General features: G+C 41.2%; 5 protein-coding genes across 8 annotated transcripts in view; 1 reads left to right on the plus strand and 4 right to left on the minus strand.

The window, feature by feature from the left end:
* Positions 1 to 3,006, minus strand: part of inppl1a (inositol polyphosphate phosphatase-like 1a) — a 28,343-nt gene extending 25,337 nt beyond the window's left edge. For 2 of the 3 annotated variants that reach the window (XM_035534046.1, XM_035534045.1), the window contains exon 1: positions 1,955 to 3,005. In XM_035534046.1, coding sequence (XP_035389939.1) covers positions 1,955 to 2,121 — 167 coding nt within the window. In that variant the 5' untranslated portion in view covers positions 2,122 to 3,005. Of the gene's footprint in view, positions 1 to 1,954 lie in introns of all 3 variants that reach the window. The other variant, XM_035534044.1, reaches the window with a different exon arrangement.
* Positions 3,007 to 6,305: 3,299 nt separating this feature from the next.
* On the minus strand, positions 6,306 to 10,533 carry folr (folate receptor). Its single transcript, XM_027016843.2, has 5 exons — positions 10,090 to 10,533; positions 9,715 to 9,844; positions 9,125 to 9,313; positions 7,107 to 7,242; positions 6,306 to 6,605 (listed from the first exon to the last, which is right to left on the minus strand). Exons 1-5 carry the CDS (start codon positions 10,116 to 10,118, stop codon positions 6,334 to 6,336), a joined length of 756 nt encoding a protein of 251 aa, XP_026872644.2. The 5' UTR covers positions 10,119 to 10,533; the 3' UTR covers positions 6,306 to 6,333.
* A 338-nt stretch (positions 10,534 to 10,871) lies between these two features.
* On the plus strand, positions 10,872 to 15,159 carry anapc15 (anaphase promoting complex subunit 15). 2 transcript variants are annotated; one of them, XM_027016838.2, is made up of 5 exons: positions 10,884 to 11,149; positions 11,634 to 11,755; positions 11,848 to 11,907; positions 12,393 to 12,530; positions 13,932 to 15,159. In XM_027016838.2, the coding sequence occupies exons 2-5, from the start codon at positions 11,636 to 11,638 to the stop codon at positions 13,977 to 13,979; spliced, it is 366 nt and encodes a 121-aa protein (XP_026872639.1). In that variant the 5' UTR covers positions 10,884 to 11,149; positions 11,634 to 11,635; the 3' UTR covers positions 13,980 to 15,159. The 2 variants fall into 2 exon arrangements, with proteins under 2 accessions (XP_026872638.1, XP_026872639.1); XM_027016837.2 differs by lacking the exon at positions 13,932 to 15,159 and having other exon boundaries at positions 10,872 to 11,149; positions 12,393 to 12,953.
* A 450-nt stretch (positions 15,160 to 15,609) lies between these two features.
* On the minus strand, positions 15,610 to 17,509 carry tomt (transmembrane O-methyltransferase). The gene is made up of 3 exons (XM_027016807.2): positions 17,248 to 17,509; positions 16,406 to 16,602; positions 15,610 to 16,007 (listed from the first exon to the last, which is right to left on the minus strand). Exons 1-3 carry the CDS (start codon positions 17,507 to 17,509, stop codon positions 15,687 to 15,689), a joined length of 780 nt encoding a protein of 259 aa, XP_026872608.2. The 3' UTR covers positions 15,610 to 15,686.
* A 927-nt stretch (positions 17,510 to 18,436) lies between these two features.
* On the minus strand, positions 18,437 to 22,388 carry sfrp2l (secreted frizzled-related protein 2 like). The gene is made up of 3 exons (XM_027016808.2): positions 20,837 to 22,388; positions 20,497 to 20,577; positions 18,437 to 20,001 (listed from the first exon to the last, which is right to left on the minus strand). The coding sequence occupies exons 1-3, from the start codon at positions 21,507 to 21,509 to the stop codon at positions 19,688 to 19,690; spliced, it is 1,068 nt and encodes a 355-aa protein (XP_026872609.2). The 5' UTR covers positions 21,510 to 22,388; the 3' UTR covers positions 18,437 to 19,687.
* Positions 22,389 to 22,960: the final 572 nt, after the last annotated feature.

The raw sequence follows: 22,960 nt of genomic DNA on the forward strand, positions 1-22,960 counted from the left end.
TCCTCTGCCCTGATGCAGGTTGAAGACAATTACAAATGTCTTAAAAATAGCCACGAAATGTAATCCTGTTAAAAAAAAAAAAAAAAAAAAAAGTGGCTTTATTTACGACATCTTAGTCTCCAAGCATTCCAGAAGTCAGGCAGACCCTAGAGGAATGAGTACAAACACAAACCTATTCATATCATGACTCACTCTGTCAATTTCCTTGCCAAGGAGGGCTGCATCGGATATTACAAGAGCCATGCCAGTTAATTATATTGAATGAACAAGTCATTTTTACAGTAAAACAAAGGAAAATGACAACACCTATATTAGTGAAATTAAATTTCTGCCACCCCCCTCCTTACTACTTCTCAGAAAACGTCCAAGTAACATCAGACCTGACCACAGACTATGGCTACCCAAAATGCTAAATGTCAGAGGGCGTTTGGTTTAGCCTCACCAAAAACCACGAGTTTCACAGAGTGCACTTCTGTATCTAGTGTCATGCATGTCATAGAAATTGAATAACTTTCCAAAATGTATTTTATAGGCCCAACAATATAAAAACTATGAATAAATAGGATGCATTAAAAACCTGAATTGCAATAAAGCTTCTTTATAAAGCTTCCAATACGCCTCTACACATTTAGCTGTCACACACGTCTTAAAATACCTTACTGGTGCAAATCCTCATTCAGCCACACAACCAGAGATCACAGGGAAACCCCTGACAGAAACACACACACACACAAATATGCCGTGTCTCTTTGTGCTCCAGTTATGGTAGAGAAACAATACTCTAGGTGGGATGCTGAATGCACTACTGCTGTTATGTTACAAAGTGACAGACAAATCTTTCAATGTTGTGAAGCTTCATAACGCCTTTATTAAGTTCTCTGATTAGCCCCACACAGCTCAGAATCTCAGCAATGTACAGTTGCTGTGCATGTCATAACCTGCATCCCCAGTGCAGAGAAGAAACAGCAACAATATACACAATCCCCATACTTGTACACACACAGTCTCTAAACTATGCTCAACAGCTTGACATGGCGCATAATGATAGCTCGCACATTCCTCAAGGATGCTGAAGAATCAGAAAACCAACAGGCTGGTGAGAACCAGAAACGTTAGATGTTTGTCTCCTCAAGAGAAGATGGAGTATTATATACTGAGTATCTTATAGAAAGGACTTGTCTCAGATAGGAGCGGTGTAGGATCATATGGATTCCAAGGTCTTATCGGACCATAAACTCAGGAGAAGAACAGACATGACAAGCGACGGTCCTAGGTGGTCTCAACAACGTAGCTACGAGTTCGACCGTGAACAGAATAGACACTTCGGCACCAAAGACAACCACTAGCACAAAATGAACCAACGTGTCCTTAAACCACGTTCTTTACAACGGCGTGTGCTTTCAGCTACGAACTACCACATTTTGTGAAAGGACGGAACATCATCCCTGATGGTGTGGAGGGCTCGCGCGTCGCGTCACGTCACGTCACGTCACGTGCAGCCCCGCCGCTGGACGTGATTCCGTTTCCAACAGGTTATGTGGAGTTACAAGGTTATGTTGTAACTCAGTTACAATTAAAGCAGCTTCGTTTAAGCTAGGCAGTCATCAGCATTAAAACAAAAAAAAAAGAAAAGCTGCACGCTTTGTTAACTCCCAAGTTCTCTAAATCAGGGGCTATTATCGTGTCGATCTCTGACTTCAACACAAGGACAATTCAGTAGCAAAAAAAACCAAAAACATTAATCCACGTTTTTGAAAGTTTGAGGATGCATCAGATAAACCCACGGCCAATAATTCACCCCAAATACAGCTAGCTTGATGTAATGTCTAAGTTCTGCCATTTAGCCAGCCGTTGAAGCGACCTTTGCTTCAACTTTTAACAAAAAAGTTGACGTAAACATGTTCATCTGTGAAACAAAAGACGGCTGTGGACATATTAGCTAGCTAATACTTACAGCACACAAAGCGCATATGCCCCATTTACACTCTCGCTGTCCCGAACAAGAAAACTTCCATCCCGTCCGGCGCGGGCCAGCAGCTCCTCGGCAGCGGCACGGCTCAAATCCCGGTGATACCACAACGGAGGGGCCGCTCCCAACGGGGATACGCCACCGCCTGCCATCGTGGCGGGGCTCCACAAAACCAGCTAACGTTTTTAATCCACAAATACTCCACGAGAACGCAGCGGTGGGCTTTCGGCGTTTGCTCCGGTTAGTGTCGGCGGCGAAGAAACGTGAGCCTCAACGGCAAACCCCGACTCGGCTGCTGTAACTTCTCGAAGTGTCCTCGTTTTCCCAGTTCCTGAAAGTCTCCCATTAGACGTCTGCTACTCCCCTTTCCCACGGAAATAAACATGTAAAACTAAAAGGAAAAGCTTGGAAAACCAGCACCAGTAACGTTAGCTGCTATTAGATAGTTGGCGATCGTAATGCGCTGGTAGTCGAGCAGTGTTAGTGTCAACTTGTGCAGTTATCCTAACGCATTCTCGGTATAACAAATCAAAAAGTGTGAAGATCTCCGATGAGGTAGCTAACGCTGCTCTTGTGTAGTTTCCCACCAGGCTAACAGCCCCGGGAAACACGTTGCATCTACACATGTACAAGTCAATCTTTAACCGGTTGACTAGCTAGCTAGTAAACGAAATAGTTACAGACCTAATTTTGGGATTCTGTCTGAATTCTAGACTAACAGGAAAATCATGTAAATTGCAAGACTAGCGGCAGAATGCAGAGCGGATTCTTGAAACCGAAGTCATTTTCCCCCCTCTTCAGAAACCTAGCGAGGTAACCTTAACTATCTGCGAAGATATTTCTGCTTCTGCTTCTGTAAAGCATAAAAGTCGTCGTATTTTCTTGCTGTCAAGAGCAACGGCTTTGGCTGCTAAGATAGCTAGCCAACTATTAAATCGTCTAAAGTTTAGTCAAAGTCGTGGCTACGATACAAGCGCTGCTGTCAAGCGCTGCTGTAGCCTACACGTCCAACATGCTGAGCTCGAAGTTTCCCACAAACTTCCTGTTTAGGATTCTGTGCAACTTGACACTAACAGAAATTGTAGAGCTGGGTTTTTTTTTATTTGAAACCTCCCACCACAATAAACGAACTAGCTAACGAGTTAACTTTTCTAGCCCTTGCATGTAGCCGGACTGTGGCTATTAACAAATATACGGTGGTTGTTGAAATCAAAGGCACCCATTAAACAAACAACAACAACAACAACAACAACAAAAAGCGTAGGTAGTGAATCATGAATACTGACCTACATAGCTGGTGTACAACAGTATATAACGTATAAAGTTTAGGTAAACAAAGGTTATATAAAATGGACTGGAAAAGTGGACTTTAAACGCATGTATTCATTATTTAGGCAGTTGCTAACATTAAAAAGAGCTTACTTATCCTATTTTAAAAGATATTGTATATGCAACAAAAACATGAGTTCTAAATGTAACAGTCTACTATCTGCAAAGATGAGGTAAGAGGTTACGAAAGCCCACGGACACCCAGAGCTATGGCCTTGGTCGAGGGAAAGCATAAGCTAGCCTACAACGTACATTCGGTGGAATTTTTATTTTCTGAATGAGAAAGACGAACGTGTGATGCTTGTGAATAGGCGAGGACCATGAGCTACAGCATCATGGCGCTCATATTATGCGCTTAGCATTTGCGGTTTCCCCGCAATAACCGTCAACGAGGCCGCATGACTAACAAAGAACCAAGTTAACTTCAAATGCAGGCCTACGCGTGTAACATACATGTGTGTTTGCTGAGTAGTCCGGCAGCTGATGCCCAGTAAGATAAGCATCGTGTTTGAGAAAGAGAAAGACAGGAGTCAGAGGAAAGACTTCATTTTTGGCAGTGCTAAAGTGAGACACACAAACATCTGTCTATTACGTAAATATTGTTTTGTCCTTAAAAATAAAGGCCCGTTTTAATTAAAAACAGTTTGATCCGTTTAAGTGTAGAACTATAAACACACAGCTTAGAGCACCTATGCACGTACAGACACCCGTTCATTGGAAGGGGGGGGGGGGGGGGGCAAAACTAGCAAAATATCAAATACTCCACGTTTGTTGCCCTCTTGGTGTTTAGAAACGAGAGGCATTCTGCCAGCTCCTGCAGCTGATGAACAAACATTCCAACCAGGATGAGCCTGACATGATCTCCGTGTTTATCGGGACATGGAACATGGGTAAAACATTTCATATTTAGAAAAGTGGAATCTGCAAAACAATCCTGATCAACATAGGGATATCTAAACCATACAGCATATTAAAGAAAATAAAAAAGTTTGTCATTAATGGATGACATTATGAAATCTGTTTTAATGTGAAATTTGTTGCATTTATTGTCTTGGTCTTTTTCAAGAACTGCCCAGCTTCAGTGTCTAAGGGCTTGAAAGTCAGGCCTGGTTTGTTGAATTTCTTTCTGTCTAAAACCTACAAGCCTGGTAATTAACACATAAATTAAGATAATCAAGTGTTTTTGGAAGGAAAATTAAACTGCTGGATTTGAGTTATGCATACCTGGTTTATCCAACAGTAGTGAGCCGAACACAATTTGGAGCAGTTCTGCCACCTGCTGGCCATCTTATCTCATAACACCCTTTGTCTTACAAAACGTTGGTAAGAATGCAACCATCTTGGCAGGTAAATTAGCTAGACTAAAAAGCTGCAATTAAAAGTTGCAGTAATGGGCAATGCAGCCACGTTGCCCATTACTGTACAGAAACAGCAAACAGTACTGGCCCATAGCGCTTAACACGAGCGCCATGATGCTGTAGTTCATGCTCCTATTTACACGTGTCAGCTGTTCATCTTTCTCATTTAGCACATAAAAAGTAGCAGCATTTAAAATTTGGGCGCTCCTACAACTTTTACCAAGGTTTCAGACCTTAATTAGCTTGTTAGGGCTTTGTCTTGAACCCAATCATCATTGCAAAAAGGCCAGGTGATGCAAACTTCAAAGCTTTATAAGCAATCTGACTCCTCAAACCTAATGATCAGCAGCTATTGGCTCCTCTAATCAACTGTCTAGTACTGTGAACATTAAACTAACCAATGCCACAAAGCAGGAGAAGGCAGTAAGGAAATATCAAAGTGTTTTCAGGTAGCTGTATTCACTGTTCATGATGGAATTAAGAAATAGTTGTTAACAACTTGTCAAGTTGAGATCTAGAAGATAGGGAAATTTCAGAGAGAATCCCTTGCAGGACTGCTAGAATGGCAAGTCAAAATCCATTTTTAACTGAAAAAGACCTTAGCAGTTTTAGCAGACTACAGTTATGGTTTACTGTTCTACACCTGCACAAATATGACCTTCATGGAAGAGTCATTAGAAGAAAACTTTTCCTGCATCCTCACCACAATGTAGTATTAGAAGCTTGCAAAGGAACATCTAAACAAGTGTGGTGCATTTTGGAAACAGGTCCTGTGGACCTGTTAAGCTGGAATGTTTTGGCTGCAATTAGCAAGGGTATATTTGAAGAAAAAAGGCTGTAGAATTTCATGAAAAGTGCACCTCTCTAACGGTTAAGTAGAGGTAGAGCGATCAGGCTTTGGACTTGTGTTGTGGCACGGGGAACATTTCACTGGTAGGGGGAAGAACTGATTAAATACCAGCAAATTCTAGAAGCAAAAACCATCAGTAAAAAAAAAAAAAAAAAAGACTAAGATGTAAAGAGAATAGTGATGGGATAGGAAATAGAAATGCAATCTTGCTTAAATATTAAGGAAATGTGTCCTCTTTTAACTTCTGCATGTTATGCTGTGTCAGTCATGGAAAATGATTTGCCTTCTAAATGTTACTGAGTACAAGTGGTTTACTGTGCTGAATTAAATATAAAAGAGCTGTATGACTTATTCATAAGAAGATAAAGTGTGTTTTATCCACATGCATTTCTTGTCCTGCGCTGCCACTAATTTATAGCTAGTTGGGTTGCAAGTATTCAAATTTGGTCTTTGGAAGGGCTGCTTATGTATACTCATTGATATGGGCTCCAGCTTATGTGAAAGATTATACATAATACTGCTTATGTAACAGAATGATTTTTTTTGTAATCAGTTAATCAGTTCTTTTTTTTTTTTTCCTTCTTTGATCTTGCAGCCACACACAGGCCAATCAATACCTTTTGTAATTAATATTATGGTAACCATTAAAACACACCATTAGCTGAATATCTCTGAGCACTTCTCTTACTGGAGTCTCCTGCTTCCAAGATCCTTCAAGCCAGCACCTGCAGAATTTTAACTCTATTTCAGAGAGAAGGGGGCACAAAGAAAATGACAAACAACCCTTTCTGTTTCACAATCATTTCCATCATTGTTTTAATGGTATTTCACTGCAAAAGCATTAACAGAGGGACAGCAAGAAAAGGGGCGGGGCTTGTTGCCATGGCTGCTGTGCGAGGGGCTCCGTTGAGGTAGTATTCAGCGACCTTTCTGTTGGGATTTGGCCCAGTGAACCACATCTGCATGCAGCGACCACTGTCCTTGGTGAGAGTGGTGTACTTGTAGGAGTTGGACCAGATCTTCTCACACATAACCTGGGAGGTGGGATACACCTCAGTCCACTTGCGGCATACAGCATTCCTTGGACATTGGTTTATGCCTACAGAGAAAAGATGTCAACCTTTAACGTTTTCCCCTGCGTGTGTGTTGTGTTATAACAAATATATATATATTAGTGATGACTATGCGATTGTAGAACTGCACAGTATATAATTTGTTAACTAATATTGTGATATTATCCTCTGCGGTACTGATACTGATATTGTATCAATACTGATATTGCATAGGGCTGCAAATGAGTTCTCTTATATGACACAGTCTCAGACACTGCATTTTATCATTCTCTGAATCACTGCATTCGCTGGCTCTAACAAGCATTCATTCTGGTAAAAATGAGGCAGGCCTGGCTTTAATCATGAAACATACAACACAAAGCACAAGATCCTTGGCAACATGGGGAAATGTAATTTGCAATATTGCGTTTTTCTCCATATCAGGTAACCCTAACAGTGTAAGAGAATTTCACCTATGCATATGTGCGACACAGGTATGGCCCGCTAGCAAGCGCACCACCCATCCCCACACGCACACAAACACACACCTGTGCTCCAATTCCAGCCTTTGTGCCAGTTGTCTTTGCAGGTTATGTCATCCTTACAGTCATTGTACCAACTTTCACAGTCCTCCAGACACAGTGGAACATCAAGAATACGCTCCTTACGCCAAGATTCTTCTGCCTAGCAACACAAGACACAGACAGAATCATAATCATACAATTACTGTGGTATTAATACAAAACACTTGCACTTGGTGTAACCAGCAATATCAACACTCACAACTGGCCAAATTACGCTGGAACACATCTACTATTAGTCTGTAAGATTTGTTTGGGGAGACAGGACAGAAATATTGCTCTGTTGCTATCAGTTGTTTAATGTGACACATATTAACACTATGTTTACACACAACAATGATCTGATATTAGTTGAAATAAGTGTATGACTACGATATGATCTTGTAAACAACAGGGCCTGATTTTCATAGTCTGACAAAGATCTTAATTGTCGTAAGCTTAGCCAACATCATTAAGTCTGTGGACAACACATATGTGATAGGCCCGATCTCTGATAACAACAAGACAGCCTACAGAGAAGAGGCTGGGAACTTTGAGAGCCAGAGCCAAATACTTACAAATACACATTGTTCCTGTTCCATAGCATTTCCAGTCTCATGGGTTTAAACTACAGTAGCATGATATATATGTAAGAATAACATCTATACAATTTTATTTTACTTTTCTTTTACTCACCATTTTTTTCTTCACATTTTACATCACTTACTGAAATACATATTCAAGTTGCTGTTGCAATTTTACCATAGAGGTGTAATAATAAGTGTTTGGAGCTTTTTAAAAAAAACAATTGCATTACTGCTCTGGCAGGAGTGTACAGAGGAAGAGCATACTTTCAGATGGCAATGTGTTTGTTCTTTGCAAAGGGAAGAAACCCTTGTAGGTAAATGTATAGGTGTGTTACAAAGGAGGAGTTTCCCACCGTAGGTGACACAGACTAATGTAATGTAATCTGGACTATAAATGCGCTACTTTAAGAAAAAAAAAAACTAAAGTAAACATCTTAGTTCAGACTAGTTTATTAGATGAACTAAGAAGTTACGTTAGCTACTGTGTGCAAGTAATGTTTTAAAGAAAGACCTATGATAAAGCAAAATTAGGAAACTGTAATGGTCGCAGCCAAGCCGAGGCCCCTAAGGCCACCAGAGGGAGGCCTCAGGTGGGGGCTTAACCCCCAACAGCTGGGCTAGGCCTATATAAGCCCAGTGACCCAGTCACTCAGTACTGGGTCTTTGTCAAAGTTCTGAGCAAAGCTCCTAGCTCCTAGCTCCGGAGGTCTGTGAGCCCTCGTTCTACACATCACTTCTGTGCTGCGAGGGTGTCTGTGTTTGTACATGTCTCCTGTCCAGTTTTCCCCCTCAAATTTGTCTCTCTTCCAAGGCTCCCCTTAGCCATTACAGGTTCCTCCCTGTTTTCTGGTTTTGTTTGGGAAGTTTTAGTTTGGTTTTCCCCAGGGCATCGGGGCTGCCATTCTTCCTGTGGTGTCCTTGGTTCTCCCTTTTCTCATACTTGGCATGGTGTTTAGTTCTTCCTCTAGTTTTGTCATCCTCTGTTCCTCTGAAGCGTGATATATGCACAGGCAGTTTTATAGCTGCTGCAGTCTAGCAGGTCTTCGTCTGCCGTGCAACAAAATGGCTGGAATTCTATTCCCCTTTGGTTATTTACTTTTCTTGATTTACCTGTTCTACGATCTAACTGTTCTGCACATGGGCCCACCATTAGAGTGTGGTTGCTCACCCAGCAGGCTGTCGGCGTCATCACCTAGCTGACCTGGGTTCAAGCCCACCTTACAGAAACATTTAGACTAGAAGAAGGCAGTCTAATTTTACTCAAATCAGAGACCTCAGAAAGCAGATCAGATTTGTAATACAACTTGCTGCACAATCAAGAGCTTCCACTGGAAATGGTTTTCAGGCCCTAGTCTCTGTTTTACCCATACATTATAAGCCTATGTAAGGTGAAGCTTTGGTGTCAGATGTGTGTCGTACTGGCTGTATCCAGGGTCCCAGGTGAGGGGAGCATTCATAGAAACAGGTGTCCTGGATAAAGTGACGCTTGCACTTCTCACTCATGATGCCACAATGGTCCCAGTTGAAGTTGTAGAGGTAGGAGTTATCTTCATGGGCTTCGGCTGAAGTGTTTGCAGTGCAGCATGCGTTCTCTTTCCATGGTTCACACTGAGAGAGATGGAGAACTAAGAATGTGAGAGTGTATAATATTTCAAACCCCCCAACCCCTCACTAAAGCTGTTTTATTAGATACCCTATCTAGCATAACATTATCTTTGGCCCATATTTCGGTCTTTATCAAAACCCTGGAAGATGCAGTATTTCATGCAAGTGTGACTAATATACTAAGCCATCATACACAATATTAAATATACTTTGTACTTTGTTAAACAGTCCTCATTTTAGGCTTAAGTTAATTTTATTTTTGTGGTTGAGGTATGTTGGTCTGAGTAATCTCATACACTAATGCAAAGTACACAAACTAGTTGATAATGATTACCTAAATGTGTTGTTGAGGCTCACAGAGCTTAATCTCTGACCGTGTGTGTGAGAGAGTGTGTCGGGCGTACTTGCTTGTAGAGTTCGCCTTCTGGGCCAGGCTCGGTTTTTTGGTGCTTGGCGTTCATACACATATTCAGTTTATCCAAACAGTAAGTACAAGAAGACATAGCTATCAGCAAGGTCAACGCCAAAAATGTTCTAGAGAAAAGGGAACATGAGAGAACCGGAGCGAGCGAAAGAGTTATTCCCACAAGTTAAATCAAGGGAACAGACGTGTAGCCTTACTTGCAGAACTCTACTTTTTAATTTTTAGTTAGCTTTAAATCACACGTTACGTATTGTATCCTAGTGTTCTTAAGTTTTATAGCACATTTGTTAAGCTCCCTGTTTATTATATGTATTACTGTTTGCTTCATTTAAAATATATGGTTGAAGGTTCTTACCTTGCAGATAAGGTAGATTGGTGTTCCATTTCTCTATTAATTTAAATGTTTGATAAACCGAGGCTAGCTGATTCTTGAAAAGATATTTGCTAAAACGGGTCTAATAAATTTCACAAAATAAAAACGCACTGATACGTCTTTCTCCTCCACGTTAAATGCGATTATCACTTTTCTTTGGCGCACTAGAGTGCGCGGATAGTTTCTGTTGAACACTGTGTGCAGAACCCGAATGGAAATGATGAAATCGTGCAGCGCCTGAGATATTTGAGCAGGCAGTGAACAGTTGTATTTTTGCCCCCCATAAACTAGTTGTACTGTCATCGTGACCCGCTGTTATCAAAAACACAGATAAAATCATCATGTAGTTTGTCGTAAATTGTTATACAATGCAGTTTTGCTATTCGTAGCCTGCATTTAAAAAAAAAAACAACTCTTCGTCAATATCATGTCTGGTTTATCGGCTTTACTGGCTCAGGTGATGACTTTTTCCACAGTACAGATGTGTTCTGTCGCAGACCTTCAGAAATGACAGCTGATGAAAGTATTGGTTAACCAGAAACCCAGATAAGCTTAGCCTCACGTCATGCGTATACATGGGATAATAAAAGGCGAAGACTAGTCTATGCCTGAACTTGCTTGTAAAATAAAGTGAAACACATCTCAGTGTTTCCATGCATAAATCATATTTTAAGTGCAAAGTGAAAAAAAAAAGTTGTTCTCCATTAGGTGGCAGAAATGTAACATTTGAGAAAAACGAAAGTGACGAAGAAGAAGAATAGCGGCCACTGTTTAAACATAAGTAAGTATGTTTTGAAAAATAAAGTAATACGTTATTCTATTAACGAAATATAATTGTAATGCTGTAGGTACTGTGGCTTTGTTCTTGAAATATTATTACTCGCGCGTAAAAATTAACCTATAAGAGGAATACAAACCGGACACCGTGAAATCAGTGGAACGGATATTTGATTTTCTTTGGGGAAGAATTACGTGGAAGAACAAACTTCCTTTCAGCTGGAGAATTTGAATGTTTGTGTCTTGGACGACACTTGTCTTGCAGGTAAAAATTTCCAACAGAAAATACCCGGCTAGCTAGCTATTAAACGCGGTTTAGAATATGCCCCGTAGAGAGACCTAGAATTAGTTAAAAATAACTTCTTCGGTCTTTTTTTCCCACCTAAGGAGCTATGTTAGCTAACGCTCGCAGACTTTGACATGGAGTTCACAGGGTAATTTAGCTAGCTGGCTTTACAGCGCTCTTCACTTCTTTGGCTAATTTAACTAGCGCTAGTCAGCTACTTTACATCGTACCAACATTAGTTATGTAGCCAGCATAGTGTATTCTACATAGTGGAATGTCCTCCATTTAAAAAGTCAAGACTGGCCTGATTTTAGACAAAAACAGTCGCTAGATTGCTAGGATAAAAAAGCCTGCTGTTTAACCTACGTAGCTTGCCAGCTAACCTAGGTTAGTTAGCCTGTTTGTTTTAATAATCGCCTGGTGGAACACAAACGTATCAAGGGTTTTCCTTCTGCATGTTCAGGCATGTCCACTCTCTTCCCCTCTCTGCTTCCGCGAATGACGGAGTCTCTGTGGTTTAATTTGGACCGCCCCTGCGTTGATGAAACCGAGCTGCACCAGCAAGAACAGCAGCATCAGACCTGGGCAAGTCATTTGATGATATTGTTCGGTAGAGCGCTGAGTTGTGTGAATCCCTTTTATGTCATGTGTTTATTTTCGTATCTTTCAAAACTTAGTTACAGAACATTGCTGAAAAAGACAATACCCTGACGGCAATTGGAAGACCCATCTTTGAGGTAAACTGACGCCAATAATCATGATGATGATGATGATGATGATGATAATGAACTAATGAAGAACTCTTTGTGAGACGTTAAAGAATTGTCAGGGGATTTCTTGTATATTGTGGAATTTATACAATGTAGAATAAACCCAGTTGTAATTAAATATTATTTTTATTTTTTCAAAATATAAATTCACTGAATGTTCAAAAATAAAGGCATCAGAATGTACATGATGTCTTTTATTTTATGGTTAACTCATCATGGTAAGCTCATCACTTATCTTGTGCTTAAATGTATTAATCATGACTTCTTAGTAAGCACAGATGTGCCCTCCACAGATTTGTATAGCTTTTTTTCATATAACACTAGGGAGGTTGGAATATTGTGAAAACATAAGTCCTTTTAGCACATGTTTGATGAATGCTGCAGTACATGGCTGTGTTCATTTAAATGCAGCAGGTATATTTAAGTACACACTCTTTTAACCTTTTCTATAGCCGTTTGATGAGGAGGAAGAGGAGGATGATGAAGATGAGGAGGACAGTGAAGAAGATTCAGAGGAAGATGAAGACATGCAGGACATGGATGACATGAACATTTACAATGAGTTTCCTGATGATGGAGAGATCAATGAGGTCAGAGGTCAATGGTCACAAATAGTGCCTAAAATGTCATTCAGGACTTGTAACTTTTTTCAGTCTCAATATTTCCATGTTTTGAGTGTTCTAGACTAGCTTTTAATCAGTTGTGATGTGGCTTGCATACTTCTTAGCCAATGGGACATGGATGACTTGAAGTATGCAAGTGGCACAGATTTGGAAACAGGACAGCAACAGTACACATGCAATATAATGTGCAAGTATTTGGATGCTGGTACTCCAACACAGATTTGACATGAAATGAACAGACTATCAAATCAAGTTTGAGGGTAGTTGTGTCTGTATCAGGTAACCCTGAAGGTCTTTTTTTTTGTTTTGTTTTATTATATTACATAGGGCCCCATTTTATGAAATCAAGGGTAATTGGGTGAATTAAAGTTTGCCACATTCATTTTGCAATTGGAAATCTTTTGTATTTGACAACTATTTGAAATCTCCGTTCTGTAGCCATCACCAGACGCTGGGTATCTTTTCCGGTGATGTTCTGCCAGGCCCCTAATGCAGCCATTTTGGAGGGCTTTTGCGGTCAGTCTTGTCTCTTGTGTTCAGTAAACGAAACAACTGACTTGACCAGCCAAGAAAAATACTTTGTGGCTGTGGAAAAAAAAAAACAACTACATAGTTACTTTAACAGTAATGTTTGGGGTCATTGTACCATTGCAGGGTGAAGTGCTGGGCAGTGAGGTTTGAGGCATTTGGTTGCGTCTGCGCAGTTGAGATGCTTCTGTTCATAGGATTCATCCTGTTGCAGTCACATGATCAATAAAAAAAAACAATGAGCCAGTTCAATGGCAGCCATACATGCCACACGAGGTGGTATGCTTTCTGCACATTTCCTTATTTTCATTGGTTTGGCACAGGGTAATTTTCAACTGATCTGTGTACAAGTCTCCCAAAACTCCACAGGCCTTCTCTATTTAACACTAGTCTTGTACTGAACTCACACTGGTGTGTTTTTCTCTTTAGGTCTCTTATGTCTGAATTCTGTGTAGTGGTCTTAATCTATTCAACAGTTTTGGGGTTTTTTTCTACATGATTAAATATATTTATTCAGTCATCTTCTATTTGTTGCTTCTTAACAATGTAGCAGACTGTGGTTCTGATGCATGGGATGTTTAGGTGTGTCCAATTTCGCAGCCTCATGATGGTAGGACTGCATGAAAAGGGCTATTATTTTTACACAGTTCAGCTTCATGTGCATGTATAGACACCTAAATGAAAAACCATCGGTTCTAGGACTGATGTAAAGCTCGACAAAGCTTCACAGGTCTGTGTGTGTTTCAAACATTTGTTCAGTTTTTTTAATTTAGCACTGTGTCTTAATCGTTTAATGCAATGTTTGACTAGAAAAATGAGTAAATGCTGCTCCTCATGCAGGTTGATATGGAGGGAGCAGACCAAGACCAAGACCAGTGGATGATCTAGACCTGAACAATCCATCTGCTACCCCTGTCTCCCCAGAGACTAGTATCTTATGACTCTGGAGAGAGAGACGTGCATCTGCTCCACCTGGAGGCTGTGCATGTGTACTGGGCTGAAGAGTTTTTGGTTGTGTGTGTGTGTGTGTTTGATTTTTTAAATTTTTTTTTATTTTTTTTTTTAAACATCTCTATATGGCCGGCTCTTTCAGAGTTGTTTCCTAGCTAGAGGTCTTTGTAAATCTGGTGAAGGTCATCTGTCACAAGCTGGAGATTTCAGTCATGCCGTTTCAGGAGCTGGATATGACTAACCTTTTTAAGAGAGTCAGCAAAGAATACTTTGAACCGTTATCTCTCTCTCTCTCTCTCTCCTACACACACATCACAAGATCAGGTCTTATGTTTAGTCTAATTATATTGTAACTGTCATAGCATATCTCAAGGATGGCTTTCTAGGCCTGTTTTAAAACACACCCATTCGCCTTTTTAAAGTAAGCTTTTGTCTCAACAATTTGTCTCAGCATCTGAATTTTAAATGCCTAGCAATAGAGACAACTACTGAACAAAGGGTGTGTGTGCGTGCGAGAGAGAGAAAAACAAACAGCTGTTTGTGCAGGAGTATCTGACTGCAGCATAGCAGTTTAGGGCATTTAGGAGATCAGTTTTGATAGCTTCATAAACCCTAGTTGATGCTTGCATGCCAAGACTGGGAGAGAAAGAGAAACATATTTACAGTGTTGACCTAGATTTTAGTGTGTTCTTTTGTGTCTGACTGGACTTATATAAAGCACTGTAAGTGTTAACAGGAGTTGTGCTGTACAAATGACAGTAAGAGAACTTGCACTGCATTCTAGATTGGCCTGCTACCTCATAGCTCAACAGGCCACACATATTTTACAGTTTATATTTAGTTAAAGTAAAAGAAGTATGAAAAAGTCCAACCTGTTTCCTTGCTTACCCTGTTAACACAGTAAAGGAATACTTCATCCATTAATCCTGCCCTAGGTAGTATTTTGTGGTTTTCCTTGCAGACTTCCTTGTTTTAGAATAGTTGCACTGTCAGTGAGATTAAGTGAACTAAGAAAGCTCCGTCTAGCATACTGACCTGTAGAATTTTAATTTATATAAACTTTGTACAGCATTGTTTATTTTTACTGGTCTGAAGAATCAGTGTATTTGTAAATAAACAGGAAAATATTAATCTGTCTCTTTTTTTTTAATATACCTTAATTTCCAGTGGGAGACTTCAATTGGGCAGTCATACAACACTTTAATATGTTTACCCAATGTGTTCATTAATAAGAGCAATCAATCTAAATCACAGAAACCTAAATGCACAGGACCATAGGGGTTCAATCTCAATCCAACTTTCATATATTAATTATCAGTGAAATAATTCGATGCATTTTAATATAAAATGGTGTCTTGATTAGCTCTATTTATCTTCCCAGGTAATAGTCATATTATTTTAGTGAGTCTGTTAAGACGACTGCAGGCTGAAGGGTTAACCGTAGGCCGTGTTAGACAACCAGCTGAAGTCCTCCGCTTTGTCCCTGGAGTACTAGCGACAGACGAACACTACGCTTTCTATCTGGAACCTTTGTATCATTCTTATATTCATGACGGCATTTCACAAGAAACAGGCAAGGTTTTCAAAAAGGGCTCACGACCATTACAGCCTTTTGGAAACAGAACCAGCGAGCCCTTCCCAATCTCACTTGGCCCCGCGGTAGATGAGCTCGGCCATGCCATCTCTGATGCCGCTGATGTACTCGAGCATGGCGCGGTGCACCCGGTGCTCGTACAGGCCCGAGCGGCGGATGTGCCGCAGGAAGTTCGGCGCCCCGGGGAAAATGACGTTGTCGGCGAGGATGACGGAGCCCTCGCCGAGGAGCCCGCTACCCTCCAGCATCTGCAGGTCGGGCAGGTAGCACCGTTTCCAGTGGTCCATGAAGACGAAGTCGAGACGCTCGACGCCGTAGTTCTCGCGCAGGCACGGGATCACCTCGTCCGAGGGGCGCACGATCAGCTCCACCTGTGGGTGGTAGGAGGGAGAGCACGCCATGAGCCGGCGAGTGGAGGGCGGAGGTCATGACCTGAAGGAGCTCAAACATCTTTAAAAAAAAAAAGAAAAAAAAAAAGCATTTGTAGTAATAGCACACTAACTCTAGTTTAAAATATGTGCAGCATCTTGTTCAGTTACATAGTTTCATAAGGTCACTTAAGGACATGCAATTTTTTTTTTCGTTCTAAAAATAACAAAGACAAACCGCTTTGGGTAGTATACAATTAAAGTTATGTACAATCCATTTTAACACATAAAACAACAAATAGGGAGTTTAATCTTTACTTCAGAAAGGAAAATCGTATCAGATCTGAAAATATGCATACCGTTATATCCCTACTTCTGAGACCAGGTGCCGAGTGACTCACCGTGTCGTCGTCGAACCCTGCCAAGCGCACGATCTTCTCAGCCACCTCCGCGTTTCGCTGATCCATCTCCACGGAGTAGAGGCGCGCTCCGAGCGGCAGGGATCGGGCGATGCGCACGGCGCTGTAGCCGCAGTGCGTGCCCAGCTCCAGCACCGTCAGAGGCTGGTGCTCCTTCAGCAGCCGGTCCAGGATCATCCCTGAAGCGCACAGGTGAGACCAACTACGGGCACTGCTCACCACGCTCAATATCTGCGCCCCGACTTCCTCCCCAGCATGAGTGTAACATGTGCAATTCAAAGTGGTGTAGTTGAAGCTCAGGGATTAAACATCTCGACAGGATTTTGTCCCATCCATTTGGATTTGATCTCAAGACAGCGGGTAAAAGTAATTAATGAAACAACGGTGGTGACGCCAAAATCGTGCCAGGACTTTAACTTCTTGAACTTTTAAGCGTGTGGCAGACATTATTCATGTTATTAGCACTAATCGTTAAACTTGTTCATTATGTAAAAAAATGAGCCGTTGAAAAGTGCAGGACTGGTTAACAGTGCCACCTACTGGCAAATGGCCAAGCCTACATTTTAACAGAAATAAACGATTAAAATGATTCCGTGTTCATCTGTGCAGCTGGATTTATTTTAACAATGTAAGCGTTATTTCACCATTTTTGTGTGGGTTTCGGTTGGGTTACCTATTTACTTTCTTTTTTTGTTTGTTTTTTGTTTTTGTTTCAAAATTCCTAGTACCTACATGTCGACCTAAGATTCCTCACGTTTCATGTGTTAATATTGTTATAGAGAGAATGACCAACTACCTGGCACTACACACGTGTGTGTTCTTACCTTTTTTCGGACCTATGTGGCTAATAAACTCCACTTTGGTGCACCAGTCGTCAAAGGTGTCGAGGATACTGTCAGGGTCGCCCGGAATGGCATGCGTCAAGACGTACTGGTACACTCGCTCCTCTCTGCTGATGCCCGTTACGAGGTCCTGCACCCAGCGCAACAGCACGGCCCGGTAGAACAGTACGAAGTAATACCGGTACCGGATGAGCAGCGTGAGCAGGAGGGGCAGGAAGGCCAGACCGATGGCTGCCGAGACCATGGCTATGGGTCCACAAAGTCATGGGCATGATTCACTATCCTCAACCACATCGCAGAAGCACTCTCACATGCTGGTGGCTGATCAGGACTACTTGAATAGGGCTTTTAGTCTGTCTAAATGTGTTAAATATTTTCACACAACTTCAGGAAATCATGTTTATTCAATGTAAGTGAAAGACACATAGCATAAACTCTGACACATGGAGGGGCTGAAAATTGGCCGACACTCAGCAACAGGCTGTGCGACATTAGGCTTAGGGGGAAGGCAAAGTATGGAAAACGCCTCAGTGAATAAACGGCTGGGTGCTGTCATACAGTCAGTGGTGACAGGATGGATGCTGTGAGACACTTTGATATCTGATGGTTTGTTTTGTTATGAACAGACTTAGACTTTTTGTTTCATCAAAATGTCTGTGCACACACAAGTGAAAGAAATCACCTACAAGACAATACACGAGACTACAAAGTTTAAAAATGCCATCTTTGTTTACATTTTTGTACTTTGGTGTTCTCATGAGTCTTTCTCATGTTAAGCCTTTAATCCACGAGTCCTTCCAGAGTATTCTCCTGAACCAGAGTAACCAGAGACTGTAATACCAAAAACCAATGGAGTCATAGAGACTGTACTCAGGTCAGTCACTGAACATGCAGAAGGTAAATAGTATTAATAGTATGACTTATTACCTACTGAGTAACATTTAAAATATACTGAGATCAGTACGCTATACAACACTCAGTGAAAGCAGTCTGCATTGAAACATGTAAGAACTGTCCTCAGTTCTATTCTATTCTATTCTCAGTCACTTAACACTCACTATGGAAACTGACACCTGTAACAATAATTTGCCAATCCCAGATAAGAGCCAGATAATAGCTGTCTTCTGAGAAAAAACAAAACAAACCCCCCCCCCCCCAAATAAAACCACACTATAGTATGTTAGAACTGTACTTAGGTCAGTTGTGATGTAAACGACACTGATGTACACAACATTTCAACATCCATCCCACTGTCCATAAAATACCTGAAATAGCCTGCCTCACCTGTGAACGTTCTTCCACTTGAAAGATGACAAGAAGGGATGGTTTAAAGGATGATGTAGAAAAATGGAAAGGATACAGATAAGACCTGAACAAGTGGACTTTCTTTGTGTGTGTGTGTGTGTGTGTGTGTGTGTGTGTGTGTGTGAGTGTGTGTATGTGTGTGTGTGTGTGTGTGTGTGTAGGAAGAGAGAAAAGTGTGGGCAGAGGGAGACTAGTCATGTCCCAGCCAATCAGGTTCATGCTCTGAATTATTGATCGGTACTCTTCTTACACAGAGTGCAGTGTGAGAACGGACCCTTGCAACATGAGGCTCACCCAAACGTGCCTTCACATTTACCTCCACTTCACTCCTGTACTTGGCTCCTTTTCATATTGTGTCCACCTGCATTCCAACCTATACTGAAGTGAGAACAGACATACCTTTAGCTGCGAAGGGTGGAGTTTTGCATTTGAACATCGCTCACCGCAGCAGGTGTGAGATGAATCGGATTCAGTTACTTTTGCTTCTCTCTTATCTTTGTTTTGTTTTGTTTTTTTTGTTTATAACTTTGTTTTCTTGTGTTCTCTCTTTCACACCATGTATTCATGACATGTAATATGTAAAATATGTGCAAGACATGTAAAATGAACTATATCCATTAATACATTAAAGCGTGCCTTCCTCTGTAAAAATATAAACACTCATCTAATGTAACCTTTAAACTTAAATTTTTTAGATACTTTGAAATATTTAAAGAGATGTGATTCGGATGTTCAGTACTAGCTGAAAACAATGTTTCATCACAACCATGACAATTTACATAAATTATTTCCTGTACGATGTCTTTTAAAAAATTACATTTCTAATACAATACATATAAGAATAGTTATCGTATATTCTTAGAGTATACATGTACTGAGTTTCTAATAAAACTAACTAGATTTTTATCTTATTTCTTAAATCTTAACGAGTCATGATGTTGCCTAATTCCCAAATTATTAGATTATTAAACATGTTATTACAGTATTAGACATATTTTACACCAGCATATATTTATTCTAGGAGCTTATTTTCTTCACTGCGTTATATTGTATAAAACATTTTACCCAAAACAGCAAACTCTAACTTTTCTAGCTTTACTCAGCACTGACAGTAACTTCAGCACTGCTGTTTGGCCAGTCTCCTAATAAACCTCCTCAGATCTTTCTCGTTGCGAGACCACTTCACAAGACTGGAGAGCACCATGCGGCCCTCCACCATACGTGCCAGAGCCAGCAAGGACCCGGCAAGCTGGCTTTCCAGTGCCTGACAGGAACAGTTTGCCGCGTCGGGCAGCCAGAGCTCCCTCTGCTGCGCATCAGCCTGCTGCTTTCGCTCTCCGCCCTTCCAGCGAAGCACTCGACTCCGTCCTTGAGACACCAGGCGCAGATCCGTCCCCTCCAGGGAAGAGGAGCCAATCTGAAGCCTGAAAGCTAAACGGGGAGGAACATAGCAATCAGAGAAGGAAAAAAGGTAGCGGGAGCTGGTTTATTACCTACAACAAGGGTGTGAGGATTGTTTGTTTTTTGTTTTTTTGAAAAGTCACGGCTGTTCCACCTACAGCGCCACACATCTCATTCATTCGCACATAGATCGGGAGTGGATTCTGAGTCAACTTCCATGATGTCCAAGACACCGCACCACCCGAACCCAGCAACTATTCGTCAAACACAAGTTACATATTTTTTTTCTAGGAAATCTAATATCCACCGAGGCAAGCGAATTTACTACTGTCAATCAGCTTCCTTCCCCTCATTTCTTCAGCGATGTTGTAACCAACCTAAACTCATTGATAGGCTGGGATTAAAACAAGGCATGGTTTAATGAATGAATTTGTCTTTTTTTTTCCAATCGTAATGCCCACCTTTTCATCCGAACCAATTGAGGTCAAGCATTAAAACGAGTCTCAGGTCACGGAAATCACTCACCAAACTGACTGCTGCAGAAGTTCTTCTGGATGTCGCTCTCTGCCTCTGATGCCGTGCTGCAGGCGTCGCATAACACCGTACCTGTAAATTACCCACGAGAACCTTTATAGAAAGTCACACTGCGCAAAAGTGACTTTGTGTGGTCCTTTGTATTTGTGTTAAGGTACGTTTACTAAAAGCTACCCATATGACCAAGTCAAATTTTGCAATACATTTACACTTTAAATATTTGATAAAGATCAGTTAATATGCAACAAAGAAACAACCCTGCGTTACATCAGTCGGCATGCCATTAAAGAGCGGCATTTGGGCTGATTAAAAATCTATGATCAGAAGGAACCTTTGGACATTTCAGTAACATCCACAGGGCTAACATCTCCAGCTCCAGGGATGCAGAGTTGTGCTCCGAGTGGAAACCGGCTGCAGTTAAACGTATCTGGCCACGGGAACCCGAACGCGCTCATCACCGGCAGGCACCCGTCCCGCACGCGCTCGCAGAGGCTTCGGCATGGACGCACGGGTGCCGTGAGCTCTGGTAAACACACAGGGGCGAAGAGAGAGCAGAGAAACTTCCTGGTGTCGCCGTGGCATTGCTTGGTAACCAAGGGTATCCACGCGGCCGACTGCTGCTGCGCCTCCCTCGCGCTGTCATGTCCGAGGAGGTTCGGCAGCCTCATGTGCTCGTACCCAATACCATGACACAAGCTCATCGTGTTTGGCACGGGCTTGCAAACGGAGCGCACGGTGCCGAATTCAGTTGAGGTCACAAAGTCCGAGATGACCTTGGCCGCTAAATCGTCTAGCTTCACGTCATCCGCTTTGAGAACGACAAATTGCGAAAGCAGCAAGAGACCCATGAATGTATTTTCCATCCTAGGACGCATTAAGTCATAGCCGACAACGCGCGTCGTCTCGGACAGGATCTGCGCCGTGACTGCGCCTGGCTGTACTGGCGCAGACTTGCCTATCCAGACAGCACCTCTAATGAAAGGCCGCATCTGGCGTCGCCACATCCTGTGAAACGGGTCCTCACATCAAATGCATGTAATTCTGTCGACTTTATTGTGGGGCCATAAACTCCTCTATTATTACAGTTCGAAGGCGTCAGTGCGTTTGATGTCCTTTGTTTCCATTTCGAAGATCGCACTTAGCATGCTTATTAGTCTATTTTATAGTTCCTGGGGTTTTTTTTTGTTTGTTTGTTTGTTTTTTAGTTAATTGTGCTTTATGGATGTTTTTAGTTAATTTATCAGTGTTGGAATTCTTTTGTGCTATTTTCTAGACCTTTTGTGTCAGTTGGTAGGCTTAAACGTCTTTCTGCCTATAAGAAGACTTGCAAAAAAATCATTTTGAAAGTGATGCTAGACTGAACCTGAAAATACTGTTAGGGAATTTCACATGTTAAATGGCATGAATCAGCGTATCTCCTAATGTGTGATTTGGCTTTCTGTAATGCTTGCAATAAGAATAGCAGAAGTTTCTCTTTGGAATGTCACTGTATGTTTCATTCTTTGTAAGGCTCTAATTTTCTTGTCATTTAAAAAAAAATATTGAAGACGTACAGATCATTTCTGATCATCTTAATTATGATAATTTGTAATAATTCTAGTATTAATTTAGCCTGAGTTGGCAATAATTTACATATTAATATTGGTTAGGATAATAATTAAATACCATATTTGATCTCTGAATGATTATATGTGCATGTCATTGTAACTGGAACAGTATGAGGAGTGCAGTATTTATTTGCACTCTCATCTGTGACCAAAAAAAAAAAAAGAACTATTCAAATTGTTGTGGACCTTTTGGACTGTTAGTTTTAAGTACATTTAGGTCTCAGTACTGGGTCTTCTTGTTAGCTCTTTCAGTTCTGTGCTTGCGTTCTGCAATTGTACAATAAAGACAGTACTGCTCAGTTTCGCAAATAACTGTCCTGTTTTCTGCATATCAGGAGGAAAAGCCCAGTTAATCTTACTGCAACTTATTGTTCTAGAAAGTTCCATCTAGCAGGAAAAAGCAGCTGCAGAGTAATTTGCCACTTCAGTGTAATCTAACCTGCTGACATGTGATTCTTGCTCCAGCAGCTGTATTTAGCTTGCAATACTAACACTGGTTGGTTCTTTAATACTTTGTCAACAGCTCTCGTTTCAAATCATTCATCTTCTTTATGGACCTCTCCTTCATGACATATCTAATTCCATGTCTAATACTTGCAGAGTTGAGCTGGTTTAAGGTAGATGTGCACGCATCCTTCAGATCAACCTTCTGATTCAGAGTTAACTGGTATCTTTCGTGCATTCATTCATTTATCCATGTGTTTGTTTGTTTGTTTATTTATTTGGAACTCATGCTATTATTCTGGAATTTATCATGCAGAAATTGTCCTTAGTCCATCAGATCCTTTTCATTCCTTTCATTTCCAGCCATTAATTGTCAAGCACCTTTGGATCTCTGACAAACTCTA

This window comes from Electrophorus electricus, chromosome 15 (genome assembly GCF_013358815.1).
Source record: "Electrophorus electricus isolate fEleEle1 chromosome 15, fEleEle1.pri, whole genome shotgun sequence".
Lineage (NCBI taxonomy): Eukaryota > Metazoa > Chordata > Actinopteri > Gymnotiformes > Gymnotidae > Electrophorus > Electrophorus electricus.